The sequence below is a fragment of the Dendrobates tinctorius genome, unplaced genomic scaffold, assembly GCF_039654945.1.
Source record: "Dendrobates tinctorius isolate UK_male_01 unplaced genomic scaffold, ASM3965494v1 ptg000005l, whole genome shotgun sequence".
NCBI lineage: Eukaryota > Metazoa > Chordata > Amphibia > Anura > Dendrobatidae > Dendrobates > Dendrobates tinctorius.
In genome coordinates, this window is record NW_027361673.1 from 6,398,573 (window position 1) to 6,415,767 (window position 17,195).

Genomic DNA, 17,195 nt, shown 5'->3' on the forward strand with positions numbered 1-17,195 from the left:
ACATACTTGTCAGGGGGTTGGCTCCTACAGGCTGCCGGTGCCTGCCTTCCCCAGGCCAGGAGCCATGTGTGAACAACTCGAACCCTTTTTAAGGAGCTTTACTTGTTGGCCCGTAGTCTCAATGAATGGTCCTATTACCAGATTTAAACCAAACAAATTTAATTTTTTTTTTTGTTTTATTGGTAACTATACAGATGTCCTATTTGGGGTGGTTTGTGATTCAGATCATTGGCCAACACTGTGTCACTGTTAGACTCTGATCCTTCCTCATTTCGGAGAATGCCATCGCAAGATTTGTTTCAGTTTTGTCTGCCTCTTCTTCTTTCACATGGTGCACGTACAATGAAATGGCTCATCTATAAAATCGGATGATGTATGACTACTTAATAGTCTCTCATCTGATAATTCGGGGCTCTTCTCCAGCACAGGATTGCAGGATAACGTCACCTTTCACAGTACTAGGTGCGGACAAACCAAGCTGAAATGTCAAATTAGAACGTCGTAAAAGGTTTTATTGCTTTTTTTTTTTTACCTAGGATTTTCTGTTTTACTTGAATGTTGAAAACTTTTTCAAATGAGTTTTCTAAACTATTATTTGGCTAGTTCGATAGCCCAGGATGTTGATAATCTGACTAAAAGCAACCAGTCAGGCGCCACATTTTATTTGTCACTTGTATGATTTGTAAAGAAATGGACTCTGATTCTTGTTTATCTTAGGACCCCACTAAAAATGTTGTACCAGTTTAAAGATGTATTAAGCCTAGAAAGTTATGATACAAGTAAAACCGAAAAAGATTCCTCCCTACTGTTTGTTTCAAGAAATTCAGAGAATCCTAGAGATTTACAATTGTCTTGTAGAAAGCCTGCAAAATCTTATCTTAATCCTGCAGAGGGGGGGAGGCTCCTGCTGCAGCTGTATAACAGTAATGATGGTAACATTTGGATCACTGAAGGATAGAAAAGACTGTAGGATCAACTCCTTCATTTTATGTAGGATTGTTCTTGCTGAGGCAAGCTTATGTTTCGGCAATAAAACCTCTGATGTATTATATATATATATATATATATATATATATATATATATATATATATATATATATATATTGCCAGTTGGAAATTCCGACCGCTGTCCCCGAATCCCATATAGCACCGCAGCAGTGTCACTTGCAGAGGCGCAATTCGTGGCCGCAAGACCACTATTTGTATATCTGATCATTGTATGTGTATTATCATTGTATATTGTCTAGTGTGCCTTTAAGGCAATTAAATATATAATTTAACCTTACGCTGCTCTTATCTCGATCCACGAATCCACATGTCCATATTCTCGGTTTAAATTTCCATGTTAATGGGGCTTATTTCTGGCCCGATATAATTCCGTTAACAGACCGGGCTTATATCTAACGAGGAACTGGTAGCAGTCCTACTGGGCTAGCAGTGCTCTGTTTCACTGGTGCTAGTGAAAGGGGCCTCTCAGCCTATCAGGGTTGTGAACGAGTGTGGTGCCACGTCAACGTCTACGTGGGCCACATCATCTCACTCCCCGTGCCTCCCTGAACCCGTGTAGACAGGGGGTGCCTGTGTAAAACTGTCCCCAGGCAGTGCAGAGTGTCACGTTGCTACAAGTGGGGAGACCACACTACATGATTATTTTGACGTAATAGTGAAGTCAAGCAGTGTGGCGAGGTGCGGGTTCATGACACCACCTACTAAGACTGGAGAGGTCTGTAATTTTTATCGTATGTACACTTCAACTGTGAGAGACAATCTAAAAATAAAAAAACAGAAAACACATTGTATGACTTTTAAAAAATTAAATTGCATTTTATTTCATGGGATAAGAATTTGATCACCTATCAACCAGCAAGAATTCTGTCTCTCTCTTACCTGTTAGTTTTTCTTTAACCCCTTAAGCCCCAAGGGTGGTTTGCACGTTCATGACCGGGCCATTTTTTTACAATTCTGACCACTGTCCCTTTATGAGGTAATAACTCTGAAACGCTTCCATGGATCCCGGTGATGCTGACATTGTTTTCTCGTGACATATTGTACTTCATGTTAGTGGTAAAATTTCATTCAAATAACTTGCGTTTATTTGTGAAAAAAACGGAAATTTGGCGAAAATCTTGAAAATTTCGCAATTTTCCAACTTTGAATTTTTATGCCCTTAAATCACAGAGATACGGCACACAAAAAACTTGATAAGTAACATTTCCCACATGTTTACTTTACATCAGCACAATTTTGGAACCAAAATTTTTTTTTTTGTTAGGAAGTTAAGGGTTAAAAATTGACCAGCGATTTCTCATTTTTGCAACACCATTTTATTTTTATGGACCACATCACATTTCAAGCCACTTTGAGGGGTCTATATGATAGAAAATACCCAAAAGTGACACCATTCTAAAAACTGCACCCCTTAAGGTGCTCAAAACCACATTCAAGAAGTTTATTAACCCTTTAGGAACGTCACAGGAATTTTTTGAATATTTAAAAAAAATGAACATTTAACTTTTTTTCACAAAAAAATACTTCAGGTTCAATTTTTTTTATTTTCCCAAGGGTAACAGGAGAAATTGGACTGCAAAATTTATTGTGCAATATGTCCTGAGTATGCTGATACCTGATATGTGGGGGGGGGAACCACTGTTTCGGCGCATGGCAGAGCTCAGAAGGGAAGAAGCGCCGTTTGACTTTTTCAATGCAAAATTGGCTGGAATTCTGATCGGACGCCATGTCACGTTTGGAGAGCCCCTGATGTACCTAAACAGTGGAAACCCTCCACAAGTGACCCCATTTTGGAAACTAGACCCCCCAAGGAACTTAACTAGATATGTGGTGAGAACTTTGAGCCCACAAGGGCTTCACAGAAGTTTATAACGTACAGCGGTACAATTAAAAAATCATATTTTTCCCACAAAAATGATCTTTTCACCCCCAATTTTTATTTTCCCAAGGGTAACAAAACCCTAATAGTTATTGTGCAATTTGTCCTGAGTACGCTGATACCCCATATGTGGGGGTAGACCACTATTTGGGCGCATGGTAGAGCTCGAAAGGGAAGCAGCGCCATTTGACGTTTTTGGCTGGAATTGAGATCGGACACCATGTCGCGATTGGAAAACCCCTGATGTACCAAAACAGTGGAAACCCCCCACAAATGACACCATTTTGGAAACTAGACCCCCCAAGGAACTTATCTAGATGTGTGGTGAGCACTTTGAACCCCCAAGGGCTTCACAGAAGTTTATAATGCCCGGGCATGAAAATAAAAAAATCGTATTTTTTCCACAAACATAATCAATTAGTCCCCAATTTTTTTATTTTCCCAAGGGTAACAGGAGAAGTTGGACCCCAAAAGTTGTTGTCCAATTTGTCCTGAGTACGCTGATACCCCCATATGTGGGAGAAAACTACTGTATGGGCACACGTCGGGTCTCGGAAGGGAAGTAGTGACATTTTGGAATGCAGACTTTGATGGAATGGTCTGCGGGTGTTATGTGCTTTTGGAGAGTCCCTGATGTACCTAAACTATTGAAACTCCCCACAAGTGACCCCATTTTGGACACTAGACCCCCCACTGAACTTATCTAGATGTGTGGTGAGCACTTTGAACCTCCAAGTGCTTCACAGAAGTTTATAACGCTCGGACGTGAAAATAAAAAAATCATTTTTTTCCACAAAAATGATATTTTTGCTCCCAATTTTTTATTTTCCTAAGGGTAACAGGAGAAATTGGACCCCAAAAATTGTTTTGCAATTTGTCCTGAGTAGGCTGATACCCTACATGTGGGGGTAAAACACTGTTTGGGCGCATGGCAGAGTTTGGAAGGGAAGGAGCACCATTTGACTTTTTCAACTCAGAATTGGCTGGAATTGAGATCGGACACCATGTCGCGATTGGAAAACCCCTGATGTACCAAAACAGTGGAAACCCCCCACAAATGACACCATTTTGGAAACTAGACCCCCCAAGGAACTTATCTAGATGTGTGGTGAGCACTTTGAACCCCCAAGGGCTTCACAGAAGTTTATAATGCCCGGGCATGAAAATAAAAAAATCGTATTTTTTCCACAAACATAATCAATTAGTCCCCAATTTTTTTATTTTCCCAAGGGTAACAGGAGAAGTTGGACCCCAAAAGTTGTTGTCCAATTTGTCCTGAGTACGCTGATACCCCCATATGTGGGAGAAAACTACTGTATGGGCACACGTCGGGTCTCGGAAGGGAAGTAGTGACATTTTGGAATGCAGACTTTGATGGAATGGTCTGCGGGTGTCATGTGCGTTTGGAGAGCCCCTGTTGTACCTAAACTATTGAAACTCCCCACAAGTGACCCCATTTTGGAATCTAGACCCCCCACACGGAACTTATCTAGATGTGTGGTGAGCACTTTGAACCTCCAAGTGCTTCACAGAAGTTTATAACGCCCGGGCGTGAAAATAAAAAGATAATTTTTTTTCCACAAAAATGATATTTTTGCCCCCAATTTTTTATTTTCCTAAGGGTAACAGGAGAAATTGGACCCCAAAAGTTGTTTTGCAATTTGTCCTGAGTAGGCATCTGATACCCCATATATGGGGGTAAAATACTGTTTGGGCGCATGGCAGAGCTTGGAAGGGAAGGACCACCATTTGATTTTTTCAACTCAGAATTGGCTGGAATTGAGATCAGACGCCATGTTGCATTTGGAGAGCACCTGATGTGCCCAAACAGTGGAAACTCCAACCCTAACCCCAACACACCCCTAATCCTAATCTCAGCCCTAACCCTAATGGGAAAATGGAAATAAATACATTTTCTTTTAATTTTATTATTTTTCCCTAACCAAGGGGGTGATAACGGGGGGTTTGATTTACTATTTATGGCGGTTTTTATGTTTGGCAGCTGTCACACGCTAAAAGACGCTTTTTATTGTAAAAATAGTTTTTGCATCACCACATATTGAGAGCTATAATTTTTTCTGTATTTTGACCCACCGAGTCAAGTGAGGTCTTATTTTTTGCAGGACGAGTTGACGTTTTTATTGGTACCATTTTCGGGCACATGACATTTTTTTATCGCTTTTTATTCCGATTTTTGGGACGCAGAATGAACAAAAACCAGCATTTCATGAATTTCTTTTGGGGGGGTGCGTTTACACCGTTCAGCGTGCGATAAAATTGATAAAGCGGCTTTATTCTTCGGGTCAGTTATGTTACAGCGATACCTCATTTAGGTCGTTTTTTTATGTTTGTCGGTTTTATGCAATGAAAACTATTTTATATAAAAAATAATTTTATTTTTTCGCTGATGATGCTGTCTGGCGGCTCGTTTTTTGCGGGACAAGATGACGTTTTCAGTGGTACCATGGATATTTTATATGCGTCTTTTTGATCGCGCGTTATTGCACTTTTTGTTCGGCGGTATGATAATAAATCATTATTTTTTGCTTTGTTTTTTATTATTTTTTAAGGGGTTCGCTAAAGGGGTTAACTAATGGGACAGTTTTATTGGGCAGGTCGTTACGGACGCGGCGATACCAAATGTGTACTTTTTATTGGGTTTTTTTTTTCTTTATTTCCAAAAAATGAATTTATTGGGGAATTTTTTTTTTTTCTAATTTATTTGGCGATTTTTAAAAAAAAAATTATTTTAACACTTTTTTATTTTTAACTTTATTACATTGTCCCAGGTGGGACATCACTGTCCTGTGACAGATCGCTGATCTGTCACATCACAGATCACTGTGACAGATCAGCGATCTGTCACAGGCAGTGCAGCAGGCTTCCTCGTGCCTGCGCTTTGCAGACACTGAGGAAGCCGGCTCCCTGCAGGCCCCCGAAGGTCCCCGTCGCCATCTTGGATTCGGGGGCCTGCAGGGAAGGAGCCCCCCGCAGCAGCGCTGCACATTGCGCTGCCGTGGGGGGCTCAGGGAAGCACGGAGGGAGCCCCCTCCCTGCCGATGCTTCCCTTTAACCCCCGGTACACCGCGATCGTGTTTGATCGCGGTGTGCAAGGGTTTAACGTGTCGGGGGCGGTCCGTGACCGCCCCTGACACATTGTGCCGACACCCGGCCGCGATCAGCGGTGCTCACCACGTGGGCGCCGCTGATTGCTATGACGTACTATCCCGTCCCTGGGAATTAAGTCCCAGGGCACATGGACGGGATAGTACTTCTCATGGCAGAAAGGGGTTAAGAAGCACTTCCACTTTGCACTTATTACTTGTATTAATTGCACTTGTGTGAACTTGTTACCTGTATGCAAGACACCTGCCCACTTAATTAATCACACTCCAACCTCTCCACCCTGGCCAAGAACAAAGAGCTGTCTAAGGACACCAGGGACAAAATTGTAGACCTGCACAAGCCTGGGATGGGCTTTAGGACAATAAGCAAGTAGCTTGGTAAGAAGGCAACAACTGTTGGCACAATTATTTGAAAATGGAAGAAACACAAGATGACTGAAAATCTTCCTCGGTCTGGGGCTCCATGCAAGATCTCGCCTCGTGGGGTAAGGATGATTCTGAGAGAAGTCATGAATCAGCCAAGAGCTACATGTGATGACCTAGTCAGTGACCTGAAGAGAGTTGGGACCACATCTCAAACATTACGGTTAGTAACAAACTACGACGTCATCGATTAAAATCCTGCAGGGCACGCAAAGTCCCGCTACTCATGCCAGCACATGTTCAAGCCCTTTTGAAGATCGCCAGTGACCATCTGGATGATCCAGAGGAGGCATGGGAGAAGGTCATGTGGTCAGATGATGACAAACAGTTCTATTTTGGTCTCAACTCCATTTGTCACGTTTGGAGGAAAAAGAAGGATGAATACTAGAACACCTTCCCAAACATAAAGCATGGTGGTGGAAACATACTTTGGGGGTACTTTTCTGCACAGGAGACAGGATGACTGTACCGTATTGAAGAGACGATGGATGGAATCATGTATCGCAAGATATTGGCCAAGAACCTCCTTCTCTCAGTAAGGGAATTGAAGATCGGTCGTGGCTGGGTCTTCCAGCATGACAATGACATGAAACACAGCCAGGGTAACTGAGTGGCTCCATAAGAAGCATTTCAAGGTCCTGGAGTGACCTAGCCAGTGTCCAGACCTGAACCCAATAGAAAATCTTTGGAGGGAGCTGAAACTTAATTTTGCCTAGCGACAGCCCCGAAACCTTAAAGATTTGTAAAGGATCTGTATGGAGGAGCCAAAATCCCTGCTGCAGTGTGTGCAAACTTGGTCAAGAGCTACAAGAAACATCTGACCTCTGTAATTGCAAACAAAGGTTTCTGTAGAAATTGATTCTATACAAATCAAGGCCAATGGAGTAGTGTAAGAAAGAGGGAAAAAAGTACCATAGCTAAGAATGCAGGAGACGCTATGGGCAACAGAAGCACCAGCCGTCCAGGCAGCAATACTACCAAATACAAGCTACAAATGGCCTCATTAGCCTCCGGTAGGCGTATTATTGGGGAAAAAGTGGAGGGCACAATGGAATATATAACACTTCACTCCTCTCAATCACGCTGTACACAATGATATGCCTGATCACAAATGACAAAGAAGGACAACTTTTGGACTGTTTTTTTTTTTTTTTTTTTTTGTGTGTTTTTATAATCTACAGGGAGTCTGTGCAAGCCAGGTATAGGCGCTCGGTGCACCCTTGGCATGGGCAAACATTTAGGCTGTGTGCCCACATAAGCAGTTTTTTGTGTGTAAGCGTTTTTTTTCCATGTAAAAATGCTTAAAAAAATGCATACATTAAGCATCCCATTCTTATAATGCATTCTACAATTTTTGTGGACATGATGCGTTTTTTTCTGAAAAAAAACGCATTGCAGTAAAAAACGCAGCATGTTCATTTTTTTTTTTGCGGTAAAAAACGCATTTCCAACTATATTCTATGAGAATGTGGATGCGCCAAAAAAAAACACGCAAAAAAAGCGCACAAAAAACGCGTTTTTCCTGGGAAGGAGTCCGGTTTTTAGTCAGGAATTTTCTGCATACGTGGGTACATAGCCTTAATTGCCTTTTACATCTATCTCCACCATCCTCTGGTTATGTAAAGCCAGAGCTGTCAGTCAAAGAAGGGCAGGATATAGGTAGAGGGAAAAGCATTAGGCCATGTACACACGTTGAATGTTTGCGTTTTTACCGCAGTATTTGTAAGCCAAAATCAGGGGTGGGTAAAATATGCAGAAGTTGTGATGTGTTTCTATTATACTTTACCTTTTGATTGTTCCACTCCTGGTTTGGCTTACAAATACTGAAAAAACGAAGAAACAAACGAAAAAAGAAAAGTCCAATAATTAAGGTAAATTACTTTATTTATTTATAAATGTAACAGTGAGGTAAAAGTGGGGAACACCAGAGGAAAAGATAGATGGGGCACAACCCAAGGGACAAAAATAAATGCATAATTAATGAAATGAAAAACTAATAAAAAAAAAATCAATAGATAGGTATTACATGATCAATTAATGAAAAAATACATTGATGAAAAAATAATCAACAAGCAGCCAAAAGAGCTGAAATGTAAAATAAAAATTGAATAAAAAATAATAGTAGTAATAAACAATGCAAAGAAGTTGTGTTTAATGGCCTGCAATAGTGCCACTGTGCAACAAAATAGCAAATATAAGGTGCATAGCTTGTTGTGCAAATGTCGCTGCTCCGCAAGATAATTTTAAGAATGACCAAAAATACATAGAGACATGTGAGAAGTCAAGATATTATATATACAGTGCCTACAAGTAGTATTCAACCCCTTGCAGATTTAGCAGGTTTACACATTCGGAATTAACTTGGCATTGTGACATTTGGACTGTAGATCAGCCTGGAAGTGTGAAATGCACTGCAGCAAAAAAGAATGTTATTTCTTTGTTTAATTTTTTTTTTAAACTGTGAAAAGTTTATTCAGAGGGTCATTTATTATTCAACCCCTCAAACCACCAGAATTCTGTTTGGTTCCCCTAAAGTATTAAGAAGTATTTCAGGCACAAAGAACAATGAGCTTCACATGTTTGGATTAATTATCTCTTTTTCCAGCCTTTTCTGACTATTTAAGACCCTCCCCAAACTTGTGAACAGCACTCATACATGGTCAACATGGGAAAGACAAAGGAGCATTCCAAGGCCATCAGAGACAAGATCGTGGAGGGTCACAAGGCTGGCAAGGGGTACAAAACCCTTTCCAAGGAGTTGGGCCTACCTGTCTCCACTGTTGGGAGCATCATCCGGAAGTGGAAGGCTTATGGAACTACTGTTAGCCTTCCACGGCCAGGACAGCCTTTGAAAGTTTCCTCCCGTGCCGAGGCCAGGCTTGTCCGAAGAGTCAAGGCTAACCCAAGGACAACAAGGAAGGAGCTCCGGGAAGAACTCATGGCAGTGGGGACATTGGTTTCAGTCAATACCATAAGTAACGTACTCCACCGCAATGGTCTCCGTTCCAGACGAGCCCGTAAGGTACCTTTACTTTCAAAGCGTCATGTCAAGGCTCGTCTACAGTTTGCTCATGATCACTTGGAGGACTCTGAGACAGACTGGTTCAAGGTTCTCTGGTCTGATGAGACCAAGATCGAGATCTTTGGTGCCAACCACACACGTGACGTTTGGAGACTGGATGGCACTGCATACGACCCCAAGAATACCATCCCTACAGTCAAGCATGGTGGTGGCAGCATCATGCTGTGGGGCTGTTTCTCAGCCAAGGGGCCTGGCCATCTGGTCCGCATCCATGGGAAGATGGATAGCACGGCCTACCTGGAGATTTTGGCCAAGAACCTCCGCTCCTCCATCAAGGATCTTAAGATGCGTCGTCATTTCATCTTCCAACAAGACAACGACCCAAAGCACACAGCCAACAAAACCAAGGCCTGGTTCAAGGGGCAAAAAATCAAGGTGTTGGAGTGGCCTAGTCAGTCTCCTGACCTTAACCCAATTGAAAACTTGTGGAAGGAGCTCAAGATTAAAGTCCACATGAGACACCCAAAGAACCTAGATAACTTGGAGAAGATCTGCATGGAGGAGTGGGCCAAGATAACTCCAGAGACCTGTGCCGGCCTGATCAGGTCTTATAAAAGACGATTATTAGCTGTAATTGCAAACAAGGGTTATTCCACAAAATATTAAACCTAGGGGTTGAATAATAATTGACCCACACCTTTATGTTTAAAATTTATTAAAATTCAACTGAGCAACATAACTTTTTGGTTTGTAAGATTTATGCAACTGTTAATAAATCCTGCTCTTGTGTGAAGTTTGAAGGCTCTAACTTATTTGCATCTTATCAAACCTGCTAAATCTGCAGGGGGTTGAATACTACTTGTAGGCACTGTGTATGTGTGTGTGTATATATATGTATATATATATATATACATACTTACTGTGTGTGTATATCTAATATATATATATGATGGGTATATGGACACGGGACTATGGGATGGAGGATAATTATAATTTGTTATAACTAACCGCAGTTAGTTACTATGCCCGGGCAGCGCCGGGCTCTTCAGCTAGTCTAATATATAAAGCTCAAGTGTGTGTATGTATGTCCGGGATTGGCATCCGCACCGTCGCAGCTACAGCCACAAAATTTGGCACAGTCACACGTCTGGACCCCGAAAGTGTCCTAAGCTATGTTGTGAGGCGAAACTTCACCAAACAATTTTGCCCCTATCTACATAATGGGGGAAAAGTGTGTGTGTATCAAGCCCCGCCCCTCATTATGATGTCATAATGGTTGCCATGGCGACGCTGATGTCATCATAGGTTGCAAGCCCCGCCGCTCATTATGATGTCAATGATTAACTATGGGATGGAGGATGTGTGATGGGTATATGGGCACTGGACTATGGGATGGAGGATATGTATGATGGTATATGGGCATGGGACTATGAGATGAAGGATGTGTGATTGGTATATGGGCACTCGACTATGGGATGGTGAATATGTATGATTGGTATATGGGCATGGGACTATGGGATGGAGAATATGTATGATGGGTATATGGGCATGGGACTATGGGATGAAGGATGTGTGATGGGTATATGGGCACTCGACTATGGGATGGAGGATATGTATGATGGGTATATGGGCACTTGTCTATGGGATGGAGGATATGTATGACGGGTATATGGGCACTCGACTATGGGATGGAGGATATGTATGATGGGCATATGGGCACGGGACTACGGGATGGAGGATAATTATAATTTTTTATAACTAACCACAGTTAGTTACTATGCCCGGGCAGCGCCGGGCTCTTCAGCTAAAATGTATGTGTGTGCGTGTGTGTGTGTATATATGTGTTATATATATATATGTATATATATATATATATATATATATATATATAAAATACACTGTGTGTGTGTATCTATATATATATTAATGTCCCACACTGTCTGTGGATGGGTTTTACTCACTTTCCAGGTCTTGGAGGTAAACACTGGCACATGCAGGGTTGAAACGAGTCAATTCGGTTTATTTGCTCCATAAACCTCACAGCAACAAAACACGGTTTCCAGCCTTCACAGCAGTCAAAAGCAACATAAACAGTCCTTAGCTGGGCTTTGTTCCCTCAGACCCTGTTCACACACAGGCAAGGGCAATCTCCATAGCAGAGCTCTATCTGCAGCCGTACACAGGAGGGCTTCTCCCTCCTGAGAACACAGACCACTCTGTAATGTCCGACCTGGACACATGGAAGTCTGTCCACACTCTGACAGACTCACTCACATGTGCTAAACACCTCAATTACATAGCCCTGTAACCACACGCAAAGGTGAGGTATGGACCACATGAGCTGGTCACATGGTCAGGGCCTCACCACAGGTCCTGAACATACACATATCTTCAGGCAAAATGGGGTACAGTCCGCACCCTCACCCAAAGGTGAGGCAATATGGGTAGCCAGACCCTCCCATCTCTCATAACTACTCGCAACACGGACCCAGTGCACTAAACGCCATATTAGTGCTCATGTACACGAACAACAAAATACTCCGGGTTGCATCGCAGGGTGCATCCATTCATGTGACATATACCTCCCATTAACCACGCGACCACCCTTCACATCACATATTCCCCCCTCTGCCTAAAGCCGTGGGGCTTGGCACTTTCTATTACTCGACCAGAAATCCTTCTTGGTCGTCTGTGCCAGTGAAACCGTCTGTCAGTCGGGCCCTGCTACTGAGCCCTTTCGTAGATACGCATCATCCATCACGTCTTTTAATAGAGAGGACCCCTTGTCAGACCACCTGCACCCCCAGCGGTCCATCCGGTGTCGCAATTCTCTTACACCCATACCATCTGTCTGGTCTGACTCTTTGTCACCACGTCCACTACAGGGTCTTCCGCTTAGGTCACTCAGCCCAGAATTAACTTAGGCGTCACTACTTCTACCTCTTCCGTCAGGCCACCTACTGTCATCTCTCTGCTGGCCATTTCTCCTATTGTCTATATGGCCCTGAGAGCAGCCCTTCCATTTATCTCTATGTCCTCGGTTATCTCCAGCTTGAGGACTTCCAGTCTTAAGCGAACCTCTTCGCCTTTCTATACCGCGAGTTGCAGGTGGCGGCCATCTTCTTTCCGTTTCCTGCAGCTCTCTGTTAATCTGCTCCCTTTCAAGTCTTAGCTGCTCTACTTCTTTCAGGTATGACACGCGATACTCCAGGAGAATCTGGATATTTCCAAGGCTCTCCATGGACCCGACAACGAGGAATGGAACCATCCCATCTTCACCTATGTCCTGGGCTTCGTCATCAGCCGGAATCCTCACTCTCATCACGCCGGACCTGTTCACCATCTCCTGCATCACTTTCCCAAACCTTCCAATGACTTTCCTCACCAGACCTCTGGGCACTTGAATGATGTCTTCTGCAATGCCTCGCTGACTTTAAACTTTCCTCGCATGCTCTAGACATCGAGCAGCTTCCTTATTCTTCAACAGGATCATCTGCTTTGTGCGGAGGCATTGTAGATGCATATCCCTCAGGATAGCCACCCGCTTCCTTGTGACTTCCTTAGTTGATAGTATGAACAACTGCTTCGTCTCTGGTGCCCAGTTCACACTACATGCTTCTGTAGCCTTTCTAAAGGCCTCATGCACATCCTCAATGGCACACGCTTCTCGCATGTCTTCGGGTACCTCTATTATACACTTGAAAAGCGAAGTCTCCCCTTCTTGGACATACTGTTGGACGTCCTCGTCCTGAGCGTCAGCGCAGTTTTCCAAGACATCGGCATCCCTTGTATGGCCATCTGCGTGGCACTTCCCCAGCTGGATTTCTTCCTCCGTGGAGGCCCCTTCTTTGGTCAGCCTCTCCAGTTCACTCTCCTTTATAGCGATCAGATTGGGAGAGCACGACGGTTCAATTTCCCGGTCATCTGAGGATTTCGGGAGCTGGGCATTTGTCTCCTTCTCTAACCTGAGCTCTTTAAAAACTTTTTCTCCTCTGCCAGGCAGCGACGCTCATCCTCTCTCTGGAGAAGCTCCTGCTGACGCTTCTCTTGGGCCTCTCTGAGAACCTCCATATCTTCCTTTCACTATAGCTTTATTCATAGTTTGACACGCTGACAGGTGACCTCTGAGCTCAGAGATTTCCTTCTCCAGCTCATCCACTCTGTGCTCAGCTGCTTGTCTTAGGACCCTTTCACGTTCAACATGCTCTTTTACAGTCTCTTTAAACAGCTCTAGCTCATGGTTCTGCTCTCTTTTGGCCAGCACGTGTCGCACCATCAGTTCTTTAATCAGATTTTCAGATGGGCTGTCTTGCCCTCCCATACTCTGCCTCTTCAGAGCTCCACCTGTTCCTGCCTCCGCCTCTATGGTCTCTGCGGGTCTACTACAGGTCTGTTTTAATTCCAGCCTATCACCGACTCCCGCTGTGCTGGGATGTGTCAAAGCTAAAGTGACCCCCTTACTGCACACTCTTTCCCTTGTGTTCGAGTCACAGTCTGAATTGGAGTCACCCCCACTCACCCTGTCATACTGGAACAGCAAGTCCCCACTCACACAGGTGTCGGACCCCTTTCCTGGAGGTACCCCGTTTCCCACGGTCACACGTTTGGTCACCCTAGCCAAATCCCCGAGTTGGTCAGACCCACACTTTCTCTCAGTCACCCGGAACTCTGGATGATTGACCTTAGGTGGTGCTACCTTCTCCTTTGAGCCACCCCACGCTTCATCAACTTCCCATACATCGTCAAACAAGACAAAGTCCCGGCCCCTCTCAAAGGGATACACTAAGATTGGTGGTATACTGCCACTTTGGTACTCAACGCTTTTGGACCCCTCAATCATTACTCTGTCCACAGTATAGTCCAGTGACCCCATGTTTGCAGCGAACCTTGACCTTTAATCAGATTTTCAGATGGGCTGTCTTGCCCTCTTCAAAAAGGACCGTGAAGAAGGCACATAGTGCTGAAACATGTAGTTCCTTGCTGGAATGTTACCAATTGTTTGGAGTTCCTCATACATTTTTTATATGAATTAATGGATAAATAAAGAAGAAGATTTTATAATTCTGGTGAACTTTCATGTTTTTGCTGGATCCCAATTCTCTCATATTTTCTATTTGTTGGGGCACACTCCCTGCCTGGATCCGTGCAGAATATAAGGTGAACACCGACGAGGAACTCCTTTATGGTGAGCTGGCTATATGTTCTTTACATTGTTTGAATATATATATATATATATATATATATATATATACTAGCTGAAGAGCCCGGCGCTGCCTGGGCATGGTAACTAACTGTGGTTAGTTATAGCAAATTATAAATATCCTCCATCCCATTGTCGAGTGCCCATATACCCATCATACATATCCTCCATCCCATAGTCCCATGCCCATCACACATCCTCCATCCCATAGTCCCATGCCCACATACCCATCATACATATTTGCCATCCCATAGTCGAGTGCCCATATACCCATCATATATATCCGCCATCCCATAGTCCCATGCCTATATACCTGTCATACACATCCTCCATCCCATTGTCAACCATTATGACATCATAGTGAGCGGCGGGGCTTGCAACCTATGATGACATCAGCATCGCCATGGCAACCATTGACATCATAATGAGGGGTGGGGCTTGATACACACACACACACACATACACACACTTTTTCCCCATTATGTAGATAGGGGCAAAATTGTTTGGTGAATTGGAACGCGCGGGGTTAAAATTTCGCCTCACAACATAGCCTAGGACGCTCTCGGGGTCCAGACGTGTGACTGTGCCAAATTTTGTGGCTGTAGCTGCGACGGTGCGGATGCCAATCCCGGACATGCATACATACATACATACATACATACATACATACACACACACACACACACACACACACACACACACACACACTTGAGCTTTATATAATAGATTATATAAAGCTCAAGTGTGTGTGTGTATGTATGTATGTCCGGGATTGGCATCCGCACCGTCGCAGCTACAGCCACAAAATTCTATTGGATTGCTCTCGCCCGTTTTTCTTGGAAATGAGTATGAGCCCTAAAAAGAATAAACTGCCAGCTTTCAGAAGCTGCACTGTATGAACACTCACTAGGTCACACCTGGTGCTTGTCATCTTGTCAATGTATCACTGAGTGCTTTAGCTAATTTATTGGATGTAAATCTATACATTCATTTAATCTGGCATCTCACAGAAATTTGGCTTATTTCTCACTTTTTCCCAAATTTGAGCTGCATTATAATCTTGATTTTCACCAGTGATGTTTCTTGCGTCAATTTCTAGGTATAATGAACCTGTAATACGGTATATCCTTCTGTAACCGATGAATAATCCCGAACGCCTACCAATCTGCCCCGTGATGACCTGCTCTGGCCATTGCCGGTGGACAGCAGAGGGGAGCTGGCATGCTGCATTATACATTATCATAGCTTTTTTTTTTTTTTTTTTAGGAAACCCATGATTTGTGTAATCTGATAATTACTGTGCTTCTAAATCTCGGACTAAATGTTTTAATGAAAGAATTGCATTCCCCTGTGAGAAATGTCTTGATTAACATATTCCCGTACGACTTTCCATTGATGTAAAATAGCATGCATACTTTTAATGGGATTATTAGTCTGAGGGCACAACATGAGTATTGTCCGAGTAATTCCTGTGCTGTGGGCGCAGCATTGTTTCACTTTACCCTATTGAATGGTATTACTGTCACAGTAAGTGCGATCCTCCCACACCGAGCTAGAACATGCCCCTCCACGCTGGGTCACTAATTGCTCATTCATTGTCCATAAAAGTGTAACCCTGACTGTACGACGTGCCTGTAAACCAAGAAATTTTCACAGGCCTCAAAATGTAAACTCTATCGTTTTCTCCTTTATCGCAGATTTCCAGAAGGTTACGTGACCACCGAGCGCTGCTTCCCGGATTGCCCTTCACAATTAGAGTAGACTGATCTGTCCGTGTGCAAAAATGGCTAACCGAGGTGGAGCCACCCGGCCCAATGGACCAAATGCTGGAAATAAAATCTGTCAGTTCAAGCTCGTCCTCCTGGGGGAATCTGCTGTTGGAAAGTCCAGTTTAGTGCTACGCTTCGTAAAGGGACAGTTCCACGAGTTCCAAGAAAGCACAATCGGAGGTTAGAAAATGTTCTTTACGTCAGATGTATACACGCCACATTTACCACATTGTTGTCCTCTAATCACTTTATACATGAGATGTTTTACACCTTTCTAATGTATCACATAAACATTTGAGAGAAGTTGACTATAGCTGCCAATTTCGGTGGGATCGTGGAACCATCTAGTGTGGCGGCCTCCTGATGACATGATATCATGGACACAAAAACTGGGCATTTTGAATAGAGATTCCAGATCATTTTGATTTACCTGGAGTTGAGCCACCAACAGATGTCTGGCAGCGACTTGCTCTCCTTTCTGCCTAGAGAACACATGCACACTCCGCTAAAGAGATCATGTGTATATATAAGAGGTTTAGGAAACAATACTTGGCTAGTGATGAGCGAACGTGCTTGGATAAGGTGTTATCTGAGCATGTTCGTGTGCTAACCAAGCATGCTCAAAAAATATGTTCCCGAGTCCCTGTGGCTGCATGTCTCGCTGCTGTTCGACAGCCGCAACACTTGCAGGATTTGCCCGTTCGTTACGCAATCCCTAAATGTGTTGCAGCTGGTGAACAGCCGTGAGACATGCAGGCGCAGGAACTCA

General features: G+C 43.5%; 1 protein-coding gene across 1 annotated transcript in view; it reads left to right on the top strand.

Moving 5' to 3' along the window:
- Positions 1–17,195, top strand: part of RAB5A (RAB5A, member RAS oncogene family) — a 56,654-nt gene that overhangs the window by 13,917 nt on the left and 25,542 nt on the right. Inside the window, exon 2 of the mRNA XM_073568143.1 lies at positions 16,355–16,606. Coding sequence (XP_073424244.1) covers positions 16,441–16,606 — 166 coding nt within the window. The 5' untranslated portion in view covers positions 16,355–16,440. The remainder of the gene's footprint in view (positions 1–16,354; positions 16,607–17,195) is intronic.